The following is a 16,297-nucleotide window of genomic DNA, read 5'->3' as shown; positions in this document are numbered from 1 at the left end:
GAGTGGGCCTGGGATTGGGAAATATCTAATAGCTGTGTCTGGCAATTATAATCCACCTTCCTTCTTTTCTACTGCTGTGACAAAACACCATGACAAAGGCAACTTACAGAGGAAAGAGTTGATTGGGGGGTACTTAACAGTTTCTGCAGGTTGGGTCCATGAACACCGTGGTGGAGAGCATGGCAGCAGTCAGGCAGGTGGGGCAATGGAGCCACGGCTGACAGCTTACATACTTCTCTGCAGGGAGGAGGCAGAGGTGGGGGTGGAGAAGGCTAATTGGAAATGGCATGGGTTTCTGACACTTCAAATCCCACTTCCAGTGACACACGTCCTCCAACAAGGCCATACCTCCTAATCCTTCCTAATGAGTTCTACCAACTGGACTCAAGTGTATGAACCTGTGGGAGCCATTCTTATTTAAACCACCACAAAACAACTACTCACAGAGAGAGGCAAAGGACAAGGGGAAAATCAGGTCATGGAAGTATCTGAGGTTGTAGCTTGCTAATAGAATCTTTACCATGCACACATGAGACTCTGGGTTCGGTCCCAGTTCAAGCATCACACAGGTACCGTCAAGAGATATACGCAATCTTAATGTGGGAAAGAGGCTGGAAAGCAGAGGAAGCAATGCTCAGTCTCGAGATATGCCTCAGGTGTTGCTGACCGACAAGTACAATTCCCTGGTTTGGGGATTAGCAGATCACTCACTACACAGCAAGCTATTCAAAGAGTCACACAACTTTTGTAGGTTTTGGAAGATGAAATCATAGGAAATTAAATTAAGAAAAGCAACAATATTGTGTTGTGGATGTCAGCTCTGGTTGCAAGAGTTTTTCATGCATTATTTTATGTAAACCTACAATCCAGGAGGTGTGGTAGAAGCTCCACACACAACTTTGTAAGGACTACACAGTAAGTAGGCAGACTCTGGTGGCATCTTCCGTATAATGTGTGCCGAGGCTTTTACAGAGTCCAGTTTGTGGAAAGTGACTTAAGAGAAAGGCAGGTTAGAAGACACTCAGCACTGCTTCAGAATAAAGGCCTGAAAGATTACAGTTTTGTTATACTAATTTAAAGTATTTGAAAACTTCAACATGAAAAAAGGTGGGAAAACAAGATAGATCGGATGAAAATAAATCGACAGATGTCGAGGTTGCTTCTAATCTAATGTGTGAACAGATTGTACCACATTTTATACAACACTATAGAAAACTCAATGGCAGTGAAATGTATCATAGGAAGCAAAGTTCAGGAGCTGGATGAGAACTACTGGAAAACAAGATCATTTCCACAGACCTAGTTATCACATCGTCAGCACTTTGCTCTGCACACCTCCATCTGGAGGGAAGGATTAGCCCATCTTCAGTTACAAGTCCTGGCCCCCACCCGGACCCCGACTCCACTCCAATCTCCAGCCAGGCACAGTGGATGGTCTTTAAACTACATCTCCCATAAAGCTGTGCGAGGACGGTGGCCCTCCGCCGGAAGTCCCGAAGGTTACCTCCAGCCCTGGGAGCTGGGAGAGCTGACTTTGCCAGTGGAGTCTTGCATCGCGGTTGCGGTTTCTCTGGTCACTCTTGGGTTAGTAGCCTCAGCAGCGTCAGTCGGCCCCGAGACCTTCCAGGGCGGGCTGTCCCTGGGCGTCCCTCGCGGGCTGGTGGCGCAGCCTGGCGCGGGCTTAGAGGGCGCAGGCGCGGGACGCCGACCTGTCGCTGCCTGCGGGCCATAGCTGCTAAAAATCTCCAGCCAAGTTTTCTAAGGGGTAAAGCAGACGACATCGGATGTGTCTCTCCTTCAAAGAAGGAATCGTACAATAGAAGAAGAAAAAATAATAACTGTTCAAGGCATTTGGCAATATGCAAAGACCGTGCTTGAGGGGTTTGCTCTTAATGGGTTAAATTGGTCTTCACAGCCCAGCGAGTGGGTTTTATTAAAGGATGGTTGGTGGCTTAATTGACAGGTCCACTCTGAGGCTTTATTATAGCCTGCTAGAGCCATGCTGGGCAGGTCTAGGGCCCCGGGTTACTTATGAGTAAAAATGGATGTTGGTTTGGTTAAGATCTGGTTCCTTTAAAACTCGTCTCTTCAGATGGTCCTCTCCGAATAGCCTTGGAAAGCAGGAGCAAGGCTTTATCCCTCCACAGGACCTGTCAATAAGAAATAATTTACAGGTAGTGCATCTGCCTTCCCTGGAAGGAATCCTGGCAGTTTTTCTAAATGATTTTGGTGTTGAGAACGCTAAAGGACAGGGGGCTTATTTTTTTCACGTCTTAGTCCAGAGAATGTTTTGTGCCTACGTATTGCATTGATGGTAGTGTATGACCCATGCTTGGATGACCAATGTTGCAGTCACCCCGGGTGATCTATGAGGACAGTGAGGGAGTGACCGTGAACTCTGAAATCATGACCTCTGAACAGAGAACAGTGAAGCAGTCAACGTGAACTTCCTTTGAAGTTCTCAAAGCTGTGTAACAGGAGTTTGTGGATCTGATTTAAGAGAAAGGGAGTTTGGAAGACACATAGCAGCGCTTCAAAATAAAGTCCTGGGTTATTACTGCCGTGGCTACAATGTTTTAAAGTATTTTAAAACTTCAATATGAAAAAAATGGGAAAATAAGTACAATAAATCAGCCAAGTTACACCTGATTTCATTTGCGAACATATTTTAAGCAAGTTTTTTGGGTTCCCTTGAACAGTTTTAAACTATTTATAAATAATGGAAGACACAATCAGGAAAGCAGATGCCAGATCAAAAAGTTAATCTTTGACCTATCATTTTCCTCAACTCTGTGCAGACTACACTGCAGATTTAACTATTGCTAAACAGATTGCTGTTTTGAAATCCAAGAGACAAGACTCTGGGTTGAACTTGCAGTAGTACTAAGAAAAAGGAAAGAATATTTTGTAGTTAACAGATAGTTGAAACATGAACGATTTTCAAGCTAATTTTTTTAACATCACTCAGGACTACAAATTAAGAACTACAAATTAAGAACCATGACTTTGCTTTGTTTACAACAAAACAGAAGACCAAGGCAGACAAGGTTAATCATTTTAAAAACTGCTTTAAGGACTGTAGAGTGGCCAACAAAACGTGTATCCAACCACAGATACAAAAATGCGTTGTCATCTCATTTGTGACAAGGATAACCATGCAGTGCAATGAGACAAAGATAATTTCAAGAACGGTGCTGAGTCATGAATTATCCAGGGATGAAAATCAGTCCTGATCTAGTCTACCTCACACCATGAAAACTCGGTACCATATGGATTGCAAAATTAATTATGTAAGGTTAACCAGTAAATTGTTTTCATGTGAAGTTTTAAAAGCTCTTGAATAACTGTAGAGCCATAATTTCGTTTCGAGGTGACATCTATGACATAGGATAGGATGTACGTATCATCTGCCGAAACATCTGCCTCTAACGTCTGTTTTAACCCTCTTTCCTCCGGGCTCCTGCCCTGTTCTTCTGTACTTCATACAGAAAGATATCCACAGCAGATATCTTTTTGTGTTCTTACTGCGCTCCTACCATTCTAAGCTCCTCACCTCTATTACCAGAGCTCTTTTGTTATTCTGTGAACCTGCTCTTGGGCACATATTGAATTATAATTCTCAACTGATAACAACTTCTAAATCTGTATGGCAATAACAGTTGACTATGAATTATCTTTTGACAGGTGTATTGGTTTGGAAACGTACTGTTTTTCCAAGATTAGCACTTAAATAATGTTCATCCACTCATGCAAAAAGCAACTGCAAATAAGGTTTTTCTTGTTTCGGTTTTTTTTTTTTTTTTTTTTTTTTTGGTTTAAGGAAGAAATGTCGTCCATAACAAGAAATCCAAAACAGGAAATAATTTCTGAACTCCACTGTTCGGCTGCAGAAGGGGATGTTGCCAAGTTGGCAGGGATACTCAGTCATTCTCCATCTCTTCTCAACTCAGCCTCCGAAAATGGCTGGACTGCCTTAATGTATGCTGCAAGGAATGGGCACCCTGATATTGTCCAGCTTCTGCTTGAGAAAGGGTAAACGTCTTAGGGCTGTACCACCTAAAAGGGTTTGTGCTTTAATTTCTGCTATTGTGTCCTTTCAATTTGTTGGGGAATATTATTTTAAGCTGTGCTACTTTTGTTTATGTTGCACTTGTTCAACTCTGTGAAGCTGTGTTACTGTGCCTGTCTAAAACACCTGATGGTCTAATAAGAGATGAATGGCCAATAGAGGCAGGAGAAAGGTTAGGCGGGGCTGGCAGGCAGAGAGAATATAAAGAAGGAGAAATCTGGGAGAGGAGAGATCTAGGAGCTAGAGAAAGAGGAGGACATCAGGGGCCAGTCACCCAGCTACACAACCAGCAACGGAGTAAGAAAAAAAAAGGTATACAAAAATAGAGAAAGGCAAAAGGCAAGTGGGCTAATTTAAGTTAGGAAAAGCTGACAAGGAACAAGCCAAGCTAAGGGCAGGCATTCATAATTAAGAATAAGCCTCCGTGGGATGGTGGGCCCCCCCAAAGAGCCAAAACACAACCAACAACACACATTTTTCTGTAGATTTTTTTTTCTTTTTTTGGTTTTTTGAGACAGGGTTTCTCTGTGTAGCTTTGCGCCTTTCCTGGGACTCACTTGGTAGCCCAGGCTGGCCTCAAACTCACAGAGATCCGCCTGGCTCTGCCTCCCAAGTGCTGGGATTAAAGGCGTGCACCACCACCGCCTGGCTGATAGGTTTATATTGATTGGCTAGTAAATAGCTCATTGCTCGGTTTATCATATGAAAGATAGCCTAATTTCTCACTAAAGCAACTTTTTTTTTTTTTTGGTCAGTGTTAGGAATTGAACATAAGTCTTCATGCATATCAGGCAAGCCCTCTAGCTCTGAGCTACATTGGAGAAATAACTTCCTTAGTTGATAAGGTAACCCTTCATACTTTGTCAAAAAGAATGTCCATGGGGAGTTTAATGCCTTTCTTCTAAATAAAAAATGTGAGTCTTGAGGCCAGCCTGGGCTACAGAGTGAGTTCCAGGAAAGGCGCAAAGCTACACAGAGAAACCCTATCTCGAAAAACAAAGCAAAGTGTGAGTCTCATTATGGCTACCATGGAGTATTTAGAGTGTTTGCATTTCTTTATGGCATATAGAGACACGTTTTCATTTTATTTAGATGTCTACTATCATTAACCTTTCATTTCTTACAATTGTTACATGATTCTTTTAAGCTTTAGTAGTGAGCTATGAACCAAACGATGGGGAAAAAAAGCACATACACACATTCAATAGTGGGGTTATGCATTTTAGTAAAATACAAGAGAAAAGCTTTACTTCTCATTTGATTTTCCTTTCCATTTTTTTTTCTTTCTTCTGTCTAGATGTGACAGATCACTTGTCAATAAATCAAGGCAAACTGCGCTGGATATCGCTGTATTTTGGGGTTATAAGCATATAGCTAACATGTTAGCTAACGCAAAAGGTGGGAAGAAGCCTTGGTTCCTAACCAATGAAGTAGACGAATGTGAAAATTATTTTAGCAGAACACTACTGGACCGGAAAAGTGACAAAAGAAACAATTCTGACTGGCTGCAGGCTAAGGAGAGCCACCCGGCCACAGTCTATGTCCTTTTCTCAGACTTAAACCCCCTGGTCACTCTGGGTGGCAATAAAGAGAGTTCGCAGCAGCCGGAAGTCAAGCTCTGCCAGCTGAACTACACGGATGTGAGGGATTACTTGGCTCAGCCTGAGACGGTCACCTTGGTGTTCCTTGGAGTAGAACTTGAGATGCGGCGGAAGGGATCGCACAATTATGCCGGAGGAGTCCCGGTGGAGGACGAGGATGGTTTGGTGGCTTGGTTTGCTCTCGGTATAGAACCTGTTGCCGCCGAAGAGTTTAAGCAAAGACATGAAAATTGTTATTTTCTTCACCCTCCGATGCCAGCTCTTTTGCAGTTGAAAGAAAAAGAAGCCGGTGAGGAAAGGAAATGTTTCTCTGTCGATAACGGTCTGGTTTTTAAAGCAAGTATGGAGGGGTGTGTGTGTGTGTGTGTGTGTGTGTGTGTGTGTGTGTGTGTGTGTGTGTCGTCTGGGTGGCACATGCCTGTGAGCAGTAAACATGAGAACTCCCTCAAGCTGGCACTCGGAGACACTTGGCATTAGTCAGCCAAGATAGTTTCCTTAGAGTGGACCTCCATGTGTGATGGTTTTGTTTAATTCTTCTTAACCTCTGAGCCCCTGTAGTACTTTGAACATGATGCCAAAGACCTCAGCTGTTTTGTTTTCTGTTGGTGGGCTTTTTAATATCATATAAAAAAGGAAAAACAACTAGAGTTTTATTCTAAATGCCCATTTATTGCTGCTACAGGAATAGTGCCTCCCTCTGCCCACCCACATATTGTGTGTGTTTTTATGTGTGTATTTGTGTGTTTGTGTGTGTTATAAAAAAAACAAGGTTAATGCTAGCTACTTCTTCAAGCATGAATTTTAGATAAATAGGTAGAGTGGAGACAGGTGCCTTATTAAGAGTGGAATAGTTCCTGCAGTGGCCTAGCAGAAAGAAAGCAGATTAGAATAGTGGTAATGAACATAGATTTTCACTTGTTATATTGAAAATTAAGTTGAAAGTAAAAGTAGCTTTTTTTGAATGGCTACCATAACCTAGCTATGTGATCATTTTATTTGTGATATTATTACAATAAAGTGTTTAAAAACAAAATATAAAAATTAATAATAATGATACACCATAAAAATAAATACAAAAGCTATTGGTCAAGCAGCTATTCAGAAAACAATGTATGTGCCTATTGTAGCTTTCAAAGCATTGTACCTACATATTATTCCAGTTTGCATGGAAATAAAACTTCTCATACTTTTTTTAAAAGGGGTCGTAGCTCAAGCGAGATCTGTTCTTGCCTGGCATAGTCGATACAAGTTCTGTCCAACCTGTGGCAGCGCAACCAAAATCGAAGAAGGTGGCTATAAAAGAGTGTGTTTAAGAGAAAACTGCCCTAGTCTCCATGGCGTCCACAATACATCTTATCCAAGAGTTGGTAAGGCTTTTCTTTTTTTAAAGTGTGTGTGTGTGTGTGTATATATGTATGTATATAGGTGTGAACATGTGTGTGCAGGTGCCCTATAGACCAGAAGAGAGTGTCATCCTATTGAGCTGAAGTCATAATTCACTGAGAACTGCCCAGTGTGGGTGGCAGGCTATGAACTCTGGTTCTAAGAGCAGCAAGCACTCTTCACTGTTGAGCTGCCTCTGCAACCCCAAGCCTTTTTATGTTTTGGTTTGGTTTTTTTTGGGGGGGGGGGTGGTTAGGGTTGTTTGGTTTTTGATAATGAAATCTCAGCTACCTGGAATCTTGGGTCAGAAGATAGTCTGGAGAGAAAGTTTTCAAGGAACTGAAATGTTTACATTTTTATTGAATGTATGTCGTGGTTATTCAGTAAAAGACTGCATTGTTCTCGATGAGTCGTGTCTTACCTTTAGTTTAATCAGTTCATGAATTTGCTGTGTTGGGATGCTTCATTTCAAAGCTAGTCAGCGCGACTCCTCTTGACGCAGGAATAATAAGGTCTCCAGTGCTCTGTTCCTGTTGGAGCCATTACCCAGTCTTGTGGTTATAACAGTCCTCCTAATTGCTGCTGTGTTTCTGCTCTAGCTCGAGAAATTCCATAATCTAGCCCTTAAAATTACAAGGGAAGTAGACTGACTTGGCAGTCCCTGATGGAGTCTCAGGGAGGAAGTGGCGAGTTCATGGCTGTCTGTTTCCTTGCTAAGGAACTTAGTTCCTGGCTCTCCTCAGGATCTGGTGAGGAGGGTGTTTTAAGTTAGTGACTGCTAGAAAGATTAACTGTTACCTAAGTGGTGTTGTTATTTTAGTGAGTCAAAGCTAACTAAGGAGCCATGCTCACTTTTAAAAGCATTTTATTGAGGATTGGTATGAAAGGGCGAAAGCAATTTACTGTATTTTTTTTTAGTAAAATTTGAATTTTTCAATGTGCCTAGTGTACCCTAAGTACAGAGTAAATATTGCTCAGATTGGAAGTAAGGATGGCAAAACCCATCTTCCTTTCACTTACTAAAAGTATTCTATGCAATTTCTCAGATATTTGTCAAGCACAGAGCAAAAAGGAGGTGCCATATGTAAACAAGAATTGTCTTCTTGTGAGATATACCTGAATATTATTATTGCATAATGAGTCTAATTGTATTTCCTGTTACTTGTGTGTCTGGTTTTTTGTTTTTGTTTTTGTTTTTTCAACAGATCCAGTAGTAATCATGCAGGTTATCCATCCAGATGGAACCAAATGTCTTTTAGGCAGGCAAAAGCGATTTCCCCCAGGCATGTTTACTTGTCTCGCTGGATTTATTGAACCTGGTAAGCCTTTTCTGAATAATTTTTAGAATTTTGAATCAGATCACATATGAGATATAGTCTCCAATAAATACGATGCTATAAAATGGAGACATTTAAATGTTTACTACGTTGTCTTTAGTGTATGCACGTATGTATGCATATATGAGGGTGTGCACTGTTAAAGACAGACAGCAACTCTGTCAGTTTTCTCTTTCTTAACCATGTGTGGCCCATGTGTGTTTAAGTTGTCCAGCTCGGTGGCAAATGCCTTTGCCTGCTAAACCATCTGGCCAACCCCAAAATGTTTTAAATAATATTTTAATCACAAAATTTAAGCATTGTATCTTTTCAAATTTTTACAAGTAAGGTATCTTTTTTAATTTAGTATATGCTTTGTCACATATTACTTTTTGACCAGCAAAACAGGTGGCTTAAACCTCTCTTCAGTGCTAGATGTAAGTGCCATCCTTTCTAAGGGTTGTGTCATTGTCCTTAGCCCCCATACCTGCAGTCACAATCCTAGGCATCTGGCCTGACTTTTCCCTACAATGATCAACACCACCTTATAATACATATATACTGTATAGATTATCGACTTTAGTAGCACATCAGTTCTGTGAGATAAAATGTTCTCTTTCATCCGTTTTTACACATCAAACAGTCAGAGCCAATGCCTCACATGTAATAGGATTTTATTAGGTATCCCAGAGTAAGTGAATGGATATCTGGATTAGCAAAGTTTAATCTCAACATACAGTGTTAGTTTGCACTGTTGGGTAATTATAATAGTAAGCATGGCACTCAGCGGGAAGCTTGCCCACATTAAATCTTGTGATCCTTTTACAAGGCTTTCACAGGTGAGGGCACTATGGCACAAGGACTGTGTGACTTGTCCCAAATCACAGTGCTAGAGAAGGGATTCAAACCCAGGCGATTCCACTTCCGAGTCCTTGCTCCTAATCACCATGTTGCACCAAGAAGTGGGTGTGGACATAAAGAACATTATTTGCAATAGATACCTTCTGTGAAAGGGAAAATCAGTTTTCTCCAATGGAGTGTCACAGACTATCAACCACACTCTAGGACAAGTCCCATTCCCAGGGATAATTGGCCAACACAAAACTGACTCCATGTGTTTTTGTTTTGTTTTGGTATTTCTTTTCTCCTCCTCCTCCTCCTCCTCCTCCTGCTCCTCCTCCTCCTCCTCCTCCTCCTCCTGCTCCTCCTCCTCCTGCTCCTCCTTCTCCTGCTCCTCCTCCTCCTCCTGCTTTTTTTCTTCTTCCCCCTCCTTAGTTCGTCTGTTTTTATTTTTTGTTGTTGTTTTGTTTTTTGTTTTTTCAAGAGAGGGAGGACATGAAATTAGGTGGATAAGTAGATGATGAGGATCTGGTAAGAATGGGGAAGAAGAAAGAATATAACCAAAACATAATGAAAAAGTGAATATTTTTTTAAAGTGTAAGCCATTTTAAACTACTAAGTAGTATTTCACACATTAACTTTCTGGTGTATATTCATCTGTTCTGTGGATATTTAATTTATTTCAGGATTTTGACTATTGAAAACATTACTGTATGTAGTATTTTTGTTCCTCTCTTTATGTACGTTTGCAAGAGCTATTTCAGGTGTATATATAGAGTAGAACTGTCACTGCATATATTAACATATTAAACTTTACGAAATGTTGCCAAGCGCCTCTAAGTTTTCCCTGATAACTCACACCCCCAACCAACAATACGTGAATGTTACATTAGTCCACATCTTTACCACCAAATTGTGGACTTTTCACAATTTGGAATTTTCACACTTTGAAAGAGTGTTTGCTCTATTGCTCAGTTAAACTTCCAATTTATCCTCTTGCCTTGGCTTACCACATCCTGGGATTATAGGCAAGTGCTACCAGGCCCAGCCTGGGGTTTCAAATTATAGATTGTCCTTCAGAGAGGTAAGAAGTGGTGTGTCATTCCTCGTGGGTGGCCATTGCTCTGCTGATGGAACATCATTGTCAAATGTGTATTTCATATCCAGTATTCCTTTTCTTTTCTGTGTAGATGGTTGTATTCTTTGTCAATTTTGTTTCCGTTTCTTAGCCTTAGTTAAAATTGATTTTAGGCATTTAAGGTCTGGCAAATCTTTTCAACTAGTCTATGGCTTATTTTAACTGTGTATTTTGTGTAATAAATACAAGAACTTACGTATAGAGAATGCATCAACTTATTTGAAATAAAAGCTGTATTTAAGCCAGGCGGCGGTGGCGCACGCCTTTAATCCCAGCTCTCAGGAGGCAGAGGCAGGCGGATCTCTGTGAGTTCGAGGCCATCCTGGTCTACAGAGAAAGATCCAGAATAGGCAACAAAACTACACAGAGAAACCCAATTGGGGGGAGCTGTATTTAAAAATATGTTTCATTAAATACTTCTAAATTTTAAAACTTCTAAACATCCAAATTAATTCTACTTAATATCTTTTTATTATTTGAAGCTGCGACAAACCCAGAACATTTATTCACAAATAAAACAATATTTAGAAAGAATCCATTGTGATTTGAATTTCAAGGTTTTGATGGAAGCTGGGTGTCATAGTACATACTTGTCTGCAACCCCAACTCTTGTGAAGTGGAGGCTCTAGAATCTATGGATGAAGGAGAACCTCAGCTACATAGCAAGTTCAAAGCCAACATGAGCTTCATAAGACCCCATCTCAGAATAAAATAAAAGATGATTTTTATTGGAGGGCAAAACTAACCATTTATCAAACTCACGAAAAAATGCTCATGAATAGTGATGCATGAGGTAATAACATCTTTAATAATGTTTAGTCAGGAGTATGTGATAGATAGTTGCAGATTTTGTAATTATTTTTTTTACAGAACTGCCAAATTGGGGCTTTTAAGAAACGGAAGTTGATTGTTGGCATTTTGCTATTCTATTTGTGGCCACAGACTTCCAAATGTAAGGCTTTTTTCCACTTCCAGTCTAGAATTAGCATTCACTGAATGGGGGCTCTCTCCAGAGCGGTTTCCAAATGTCTGCCCTGTTTGGAGCTCCCAGTGTCCAAGTCATGTTGAGCTGCTGCTGTTCTTTTGCCTCTTCTGATTAGGGGAGACAATAGAAGATGCCGTGCGGAGAGAAGTGGAGGAGGAAAGTGGAGTCAAAGTTGGCCATGTTCAGTATGTCTCTTGTCAGCCATGGCCAATGCCCTCCTCCTTAATGATTGGTTGTTTAGCTGTGGCAGTGTCTACAGAAATTAAAGTTGACAAGAATGAAATAGAAGATGCCCGATGGTTCACCAGAGAACAGGTAAAGTTCAATCTCATTTCCTTATTATATCGATTGCTCCCTGATAGTATTGGTTTGGGCATGCAGCAAGGAAGCATATTCCAGCAAGTTGAATGAGTGGCTGCAGCCCTTTCGTTATGAATGGATTATAATGTAATTGATGATTTCATATAAAAAATGTGTGTTGCTGATGTGTCCTGTTTGACTCATTCTGAGAGATTCTCCTAGAATGACGAATCCGTGCCATTCCAATTTTCACATTTTATACTGGCTGGTGAATGAAGGATAATTTCTGTTAGTGAGCTCAAAGTATTTATATTAGTTCAGACATAACAAATATTAATCTCAGATATTTACATTAAAGCAAATAGCTCTCAAAAATCAGTAAAAATGCTTGAAGTTTTTGAAGTTCTTATGTATGTATAAAGATGATGCCAAAGCGTATGGATAGCCAAGAGTCTGAGTACAATATATAATGAGTCCCAGGCCAGCCTGGACTGTATAGTGAGACTCCATCTTTAAATATATATATATATATATATATATATATATATATATATATATGAAAATAAGTAGAAAGTAAAGGAAGAAAGAAATATACTGAAGGGCAAGAAAGACATAGATGTTATTAAATGCATAAATATGTTATACTATATATTCATGAGAACTTTTCAAAATTACATCCCTAAGTAAAAGAGATAAATTAATGGACTGGTTTGGGACTCCTTTTTGTTTTTGTTGTTGTTTTGTTTTGTTTTACAAAGCCCAAATTTTGTATAGAAAAAAAAAAAAAAGGACACAATGTAGTATTTTATAGGAATTGTGGAAAAGGAATCAATACCAAAAAGTTAACTTCACCTTGAAGTTAAATGCAGAAGATATATTTTGCTTTTATTCATGGCCTTGTTTTGACATGCCTTCCTGGAACGTTTGACAACCGAAACACTGATTCACCAAAGCAATTGGAGATGCAGCATTAGCTGCTCTACTAATGCGTTGTCTTCTGATTATGTTTTAGGTTATGGATGTTCTTACCAAAGGGAAGCAGCAAGCATTCTTTGTACCACCGAGCCGAGCAATTGCACATCAGTTAATCAAACACTGGGTTAGAATGAACCCCAATCTCTAATGAAAAATGCTAGCATCTGTTGGAGTATTATTTAATTGTAATGCTACTTATTTCTCAAGTAAGATTAGATATATTTGTTGATCTTTAAATCTTATAACATAAAATTTGGGGACCTCAAAAATATTTTAAGTGTTCTTTCCATTATTAACTACAAAATTCATATTTTATAAATTAGAATGGTGGCTTAGATTTTCTTAAATTTAGAGTCAGCCTGTGAACATTTTTGTTGTGCTTCACAATTTTATCTCATGAGACTAACTATATTTCTACCAAAACAGATCATGTTGGAATGAAGTGTGCTCCAGAAATGGGATGAACATGAATCCATCTCTTGTAAAGACTAGATTCAGTATTGGAGAAATGTGTCAAAATAACGTTAATGAATGTTGGGCTTCAGCCTATATTTTGTTGTCTCACTACTGTTCTCCTGGCCTCTTGTGCTATTGGTGGTACTGTAGAGTGTCACTTTGAGTTTAATCTGACTAGTGTTAAGAATGATATCCTTTTACCAACTTACCCATCACTGATCTCAGACTACAACAGTCAGGGGTAGAGAACTAAAGAACACATGCACGCCATTGTCTCTGGGACCTCACTGTTAAATCCAAAGCTAACTGCTACATCTGTCTGTTTTATGTATACTTAAAGCTGTTATTAAGTCAAATGAAGTTTCTCCAATATTGTAACGTGAATCTTAAAAGGTCTTATTAAATAAAAACCCCAAAGCCAGATATTGGGGTGAAAAGCTGAAAGATCAGAAAAGCAGAAAGAAGCCATGTTCTTACCCGCTTGGAGATCCTCTGCCAAAGAGACCTACTTCCTGTATGCCCATGCCTATGTGCCTTTCTGTTCTGCCATCTCATTTCCTCTTTACCTAGCTATATCACTTCCTCTTCCTGCCCGGTTCTGTCACTTCCTGCCTGTCTGTACAGACCTCCAGACCTATATGGTTAACTAGTGTTGGAATTAAGGTGTGTGCCACCATGCCTGCCTCTGTTCCCAGGGTGGCCTTGAACTCACAGAGATCCAGAGGGAATCTGTGCCTCCTGAGTGATAGGATTAAAGGCGTATGCTACCCACTGCCTGACTTCTATGTTTACTATAGTGGCTGGCTTTTTCCTCTGAGCCTCAGATAAACTTTATTGGGGGACACAGATAAAATATCACCACACAATTTTCTACTGGACATTAACATTTTATGAAGGTCAGAAACTAAATCTCAAGTATATTTGCATATTAAATAAAGCATTAGCTTTATTTAATTTTGTGATGAGGGATGTATTATGTATTTTTTGGCAAAGAATATATAATAATTACCATCAGTATTCATTACACTGAAATATGATATCTTGGCTTTGACCTAATTTCATCGCATCCTAAGCACCCTTAATTAGTATTCTTTAGAATTGAATTGCTTAGACCCTAGAGAAAGTAATTGCAGTATTTCCCAGTTTTACCATATAGACACATATATTTTACTTGGCTGTTCTGCAGTTGTTTTAACTATATAAATGTATGTTCTGCAGTTGCTTTAACTACATAAATGTATGTATTTTACCTCTTTGCTGGTCTATTCAAAGTTGAAGAGACTTTAGGCACAATAAATATTGAACATAATAATCGCAGCAGTTTATAGTATGCACCTAAGAACTAGATTTTCCCTGGAATAAGAAACAGAAGCCATTACCCAAAGCATCTGTGAAATGGGGGGCTAGAAAAATGGCTCAGGCATTAAGGTGTTTGCTATGCGAGCATGCAGACTTCCGTTCAGGTCCTCTGCACCCATTTAAGAAAGTGCCTTCAGAGACATAAATATCGAGTCCCCGGTTTAAAGAGGCAGAGGCATGAGTGTCTGGGGGTTTGTCCAGTCAGTCTAACGAATCAGTAAACTCACTGAGAGACCTTGTCTCAAAACACAAGGCGGAAGGCTGGAGATGGTTCAGTGATGAAGAGCACTTTCCACTCTTGGAAAGGACCAGAGTTTGGTTCCATGATCCTCCTCAGGCAGGTCACAACCACTTCCAACTCCACAGCATCCAGCACCATCTTCTGGATCCTCAGGCACCTGCATGCATGTTTCCATAAGACAGAGACGCATAAATAGAGTGAATGAAGAAGACATCTTATTTCCACCTCTGGCCTACACACACACAGTGAATAGGTTAAAAGGAGGGAAAATAGGAAGAATTAACTTAGCTATCAAATGCTGTTAATTCAAATTTTAGGTATAGTACTTAAAAATTTTTTAACCTAAATATAACTTTCTCAGAGAATTGATTTCACTAATGAGTACTATTGCCGAGTTAATGAAAGCTTCTTAGAATCAGAACCTTAGATCAAACCAAAGCCTATACAGGACATTGACATACATGGTATGTTGGAGCTATATAACTATATTAAAATAATATACTTTGATTATTATGAAATATGATCGACTGAAGCTCATTTTTTGTTCCAAATGTGCTTTTTAGTACCTGTGGACTCCAATACCCTTAGTGTTAAAAAGCAAAGTAAAATACAAACGTCAAAATGTATAGATTTTAGTTTCAGTTTCTTTCTGTACTTGTGGAAAATCAGTGAATAAATGATTGTTTTTAATAGTCATTCCTAAGTTGTGACCTTGGGGAGATGAAGATAGATGTAAATAGTAGTGATTGCTATCTTAACCAGTTCTAGAGGGGCGAATGTCACACAGGTATTCCAATGGAAATCAATGTAATAATGAATTTAAATATATTCTCTTTGTGTATTATGTGTTTTTAATGTTTTGATGAATTTCTTTGACACAAATAGAAATTTTAGCCTGTATCATGTATGTGGAAGATTGTTTTTTCCTTTTCTTTTTCTTTCTTTTTTTTTTTTTTTTTTTTTGAGCTGCAGTTTCATTATATCTCAAGAAAGACTCAAAATTACAGTCTTGAGTTCTTCAACTATAGAGTTCTTGGATTACGGGTGTTTCTAATTTTACCTAATGAAAGAATTAAAATTTTGATTTGGTGCAGGGTTGTTGCCCAGTGGTAATATACTTGTGTAATGCCTCCAAGGCACTGGGTTTGAACACAAGCATTTAAAAAACAAAAAATTCTGTTTGAATCTTAAGTTTTATAGTTTGTGGTATAATGTACCAACAGGTGGGCTTGCATGTACTTAAGTCATTGGTTACTAAAATCTTCAGATTTGAAGCTGTTTTTGTAGCACAGTCGATCTTAATTACTTGTCCACTATGGTCAATATTTGCATTTTTTAAGTTTTTGCATATTTATAGTTGGTGCTGAATCGAAGCTCAGAGCCTGACCCAGCAAAGCAAGCCTATAATTCCTGACAATCAGGCCTGAGGCTGGAGGATTGCAAATTCAAGACCCGCCTGTACCACAGAGTGAATTTGAAAGCATGCTGGACACCTTAGTGAAACCCTGTCTCAAAATGAGAAATAAGGAAAGTGGTGAGGCTATCACTCAATGGTAGGACGCCCTCTGAGCCTGTGCCTCAGTTCACAGTAACAGGACACACAGAGAGCAGTAACTGCTTGCATTGCTGTGAAA

General features: G+C 39.4%; 1 protein-coding gene across 4 annotated transcripts; it reads left to right on the top strand.

The window, feature by feature from the left end:
* Positions 1–1,459: 1,459 nt before the first annotated feature.
* Nudt12 (nudix hydrolase 12) lies at positions 1,460–15,504 on the top strand. 4 transcript variants are annotated; one of them, XM_076549743.1, is made up of 8 exons: positions 1,471–1,584; positions 3,825–4,032; positions 5,367–5,959; positions 6,870–7,037; positions 8,259–8,372; positions 11,448–11,647; positions 12,645–12,731; positions 13,034–15,504. In XM_076549743.1, exons 2-8 carry the CDS (start codon positions 3,827–3,829, stop codon positions 13,046–13,048), a joined length of 1,383 nt encoding a protein of 460 aa, XP_076405858.1. In that variant the 5' UTR covers positions 1,471–1,584; positions 3,825–3,826; the 3' UTR covers positions 13,049–15,504. The 4 variants fall into 4 exon arrangements, with proteins under 4 accessions (XP_006985788.1, XP_076405858.1, XP_042115873.1 ...); XM_016004171.3 differs by having other exon boundaries at positions 1,475–1,584; positions 3,821–4,032; XM_006985726.4 differs by lacking the exon at positions 13,034–15,504 and having other exon boundaries at positions 1,460–1,584; positions 3,821–4,032; positions 12,645–12,897.
* Positions 15,505–16,297: the final 793 nt, after the last annotated feature.

This window comes from Peromyscus maniculatus, chromosome 13, assembly GCF_049852395.1.
Source record: "Peromyscus maniculatus bairdii isolate BWxNUB_F1_BW_parent chromosome 13, HU_Pman_BW_mat_3.1, whole genome shotgun sequence".
NCBI lineage: Eukaryota > Metazoa > Chordata > Mammalia > Rodentia > Cricetidae > Peromyscus > Peromyscus maniculatus.
Note: the sequence above shows the minus strand (reverse complement) of the source record. Positions and strands in the feature narration are given on the sequence as shown.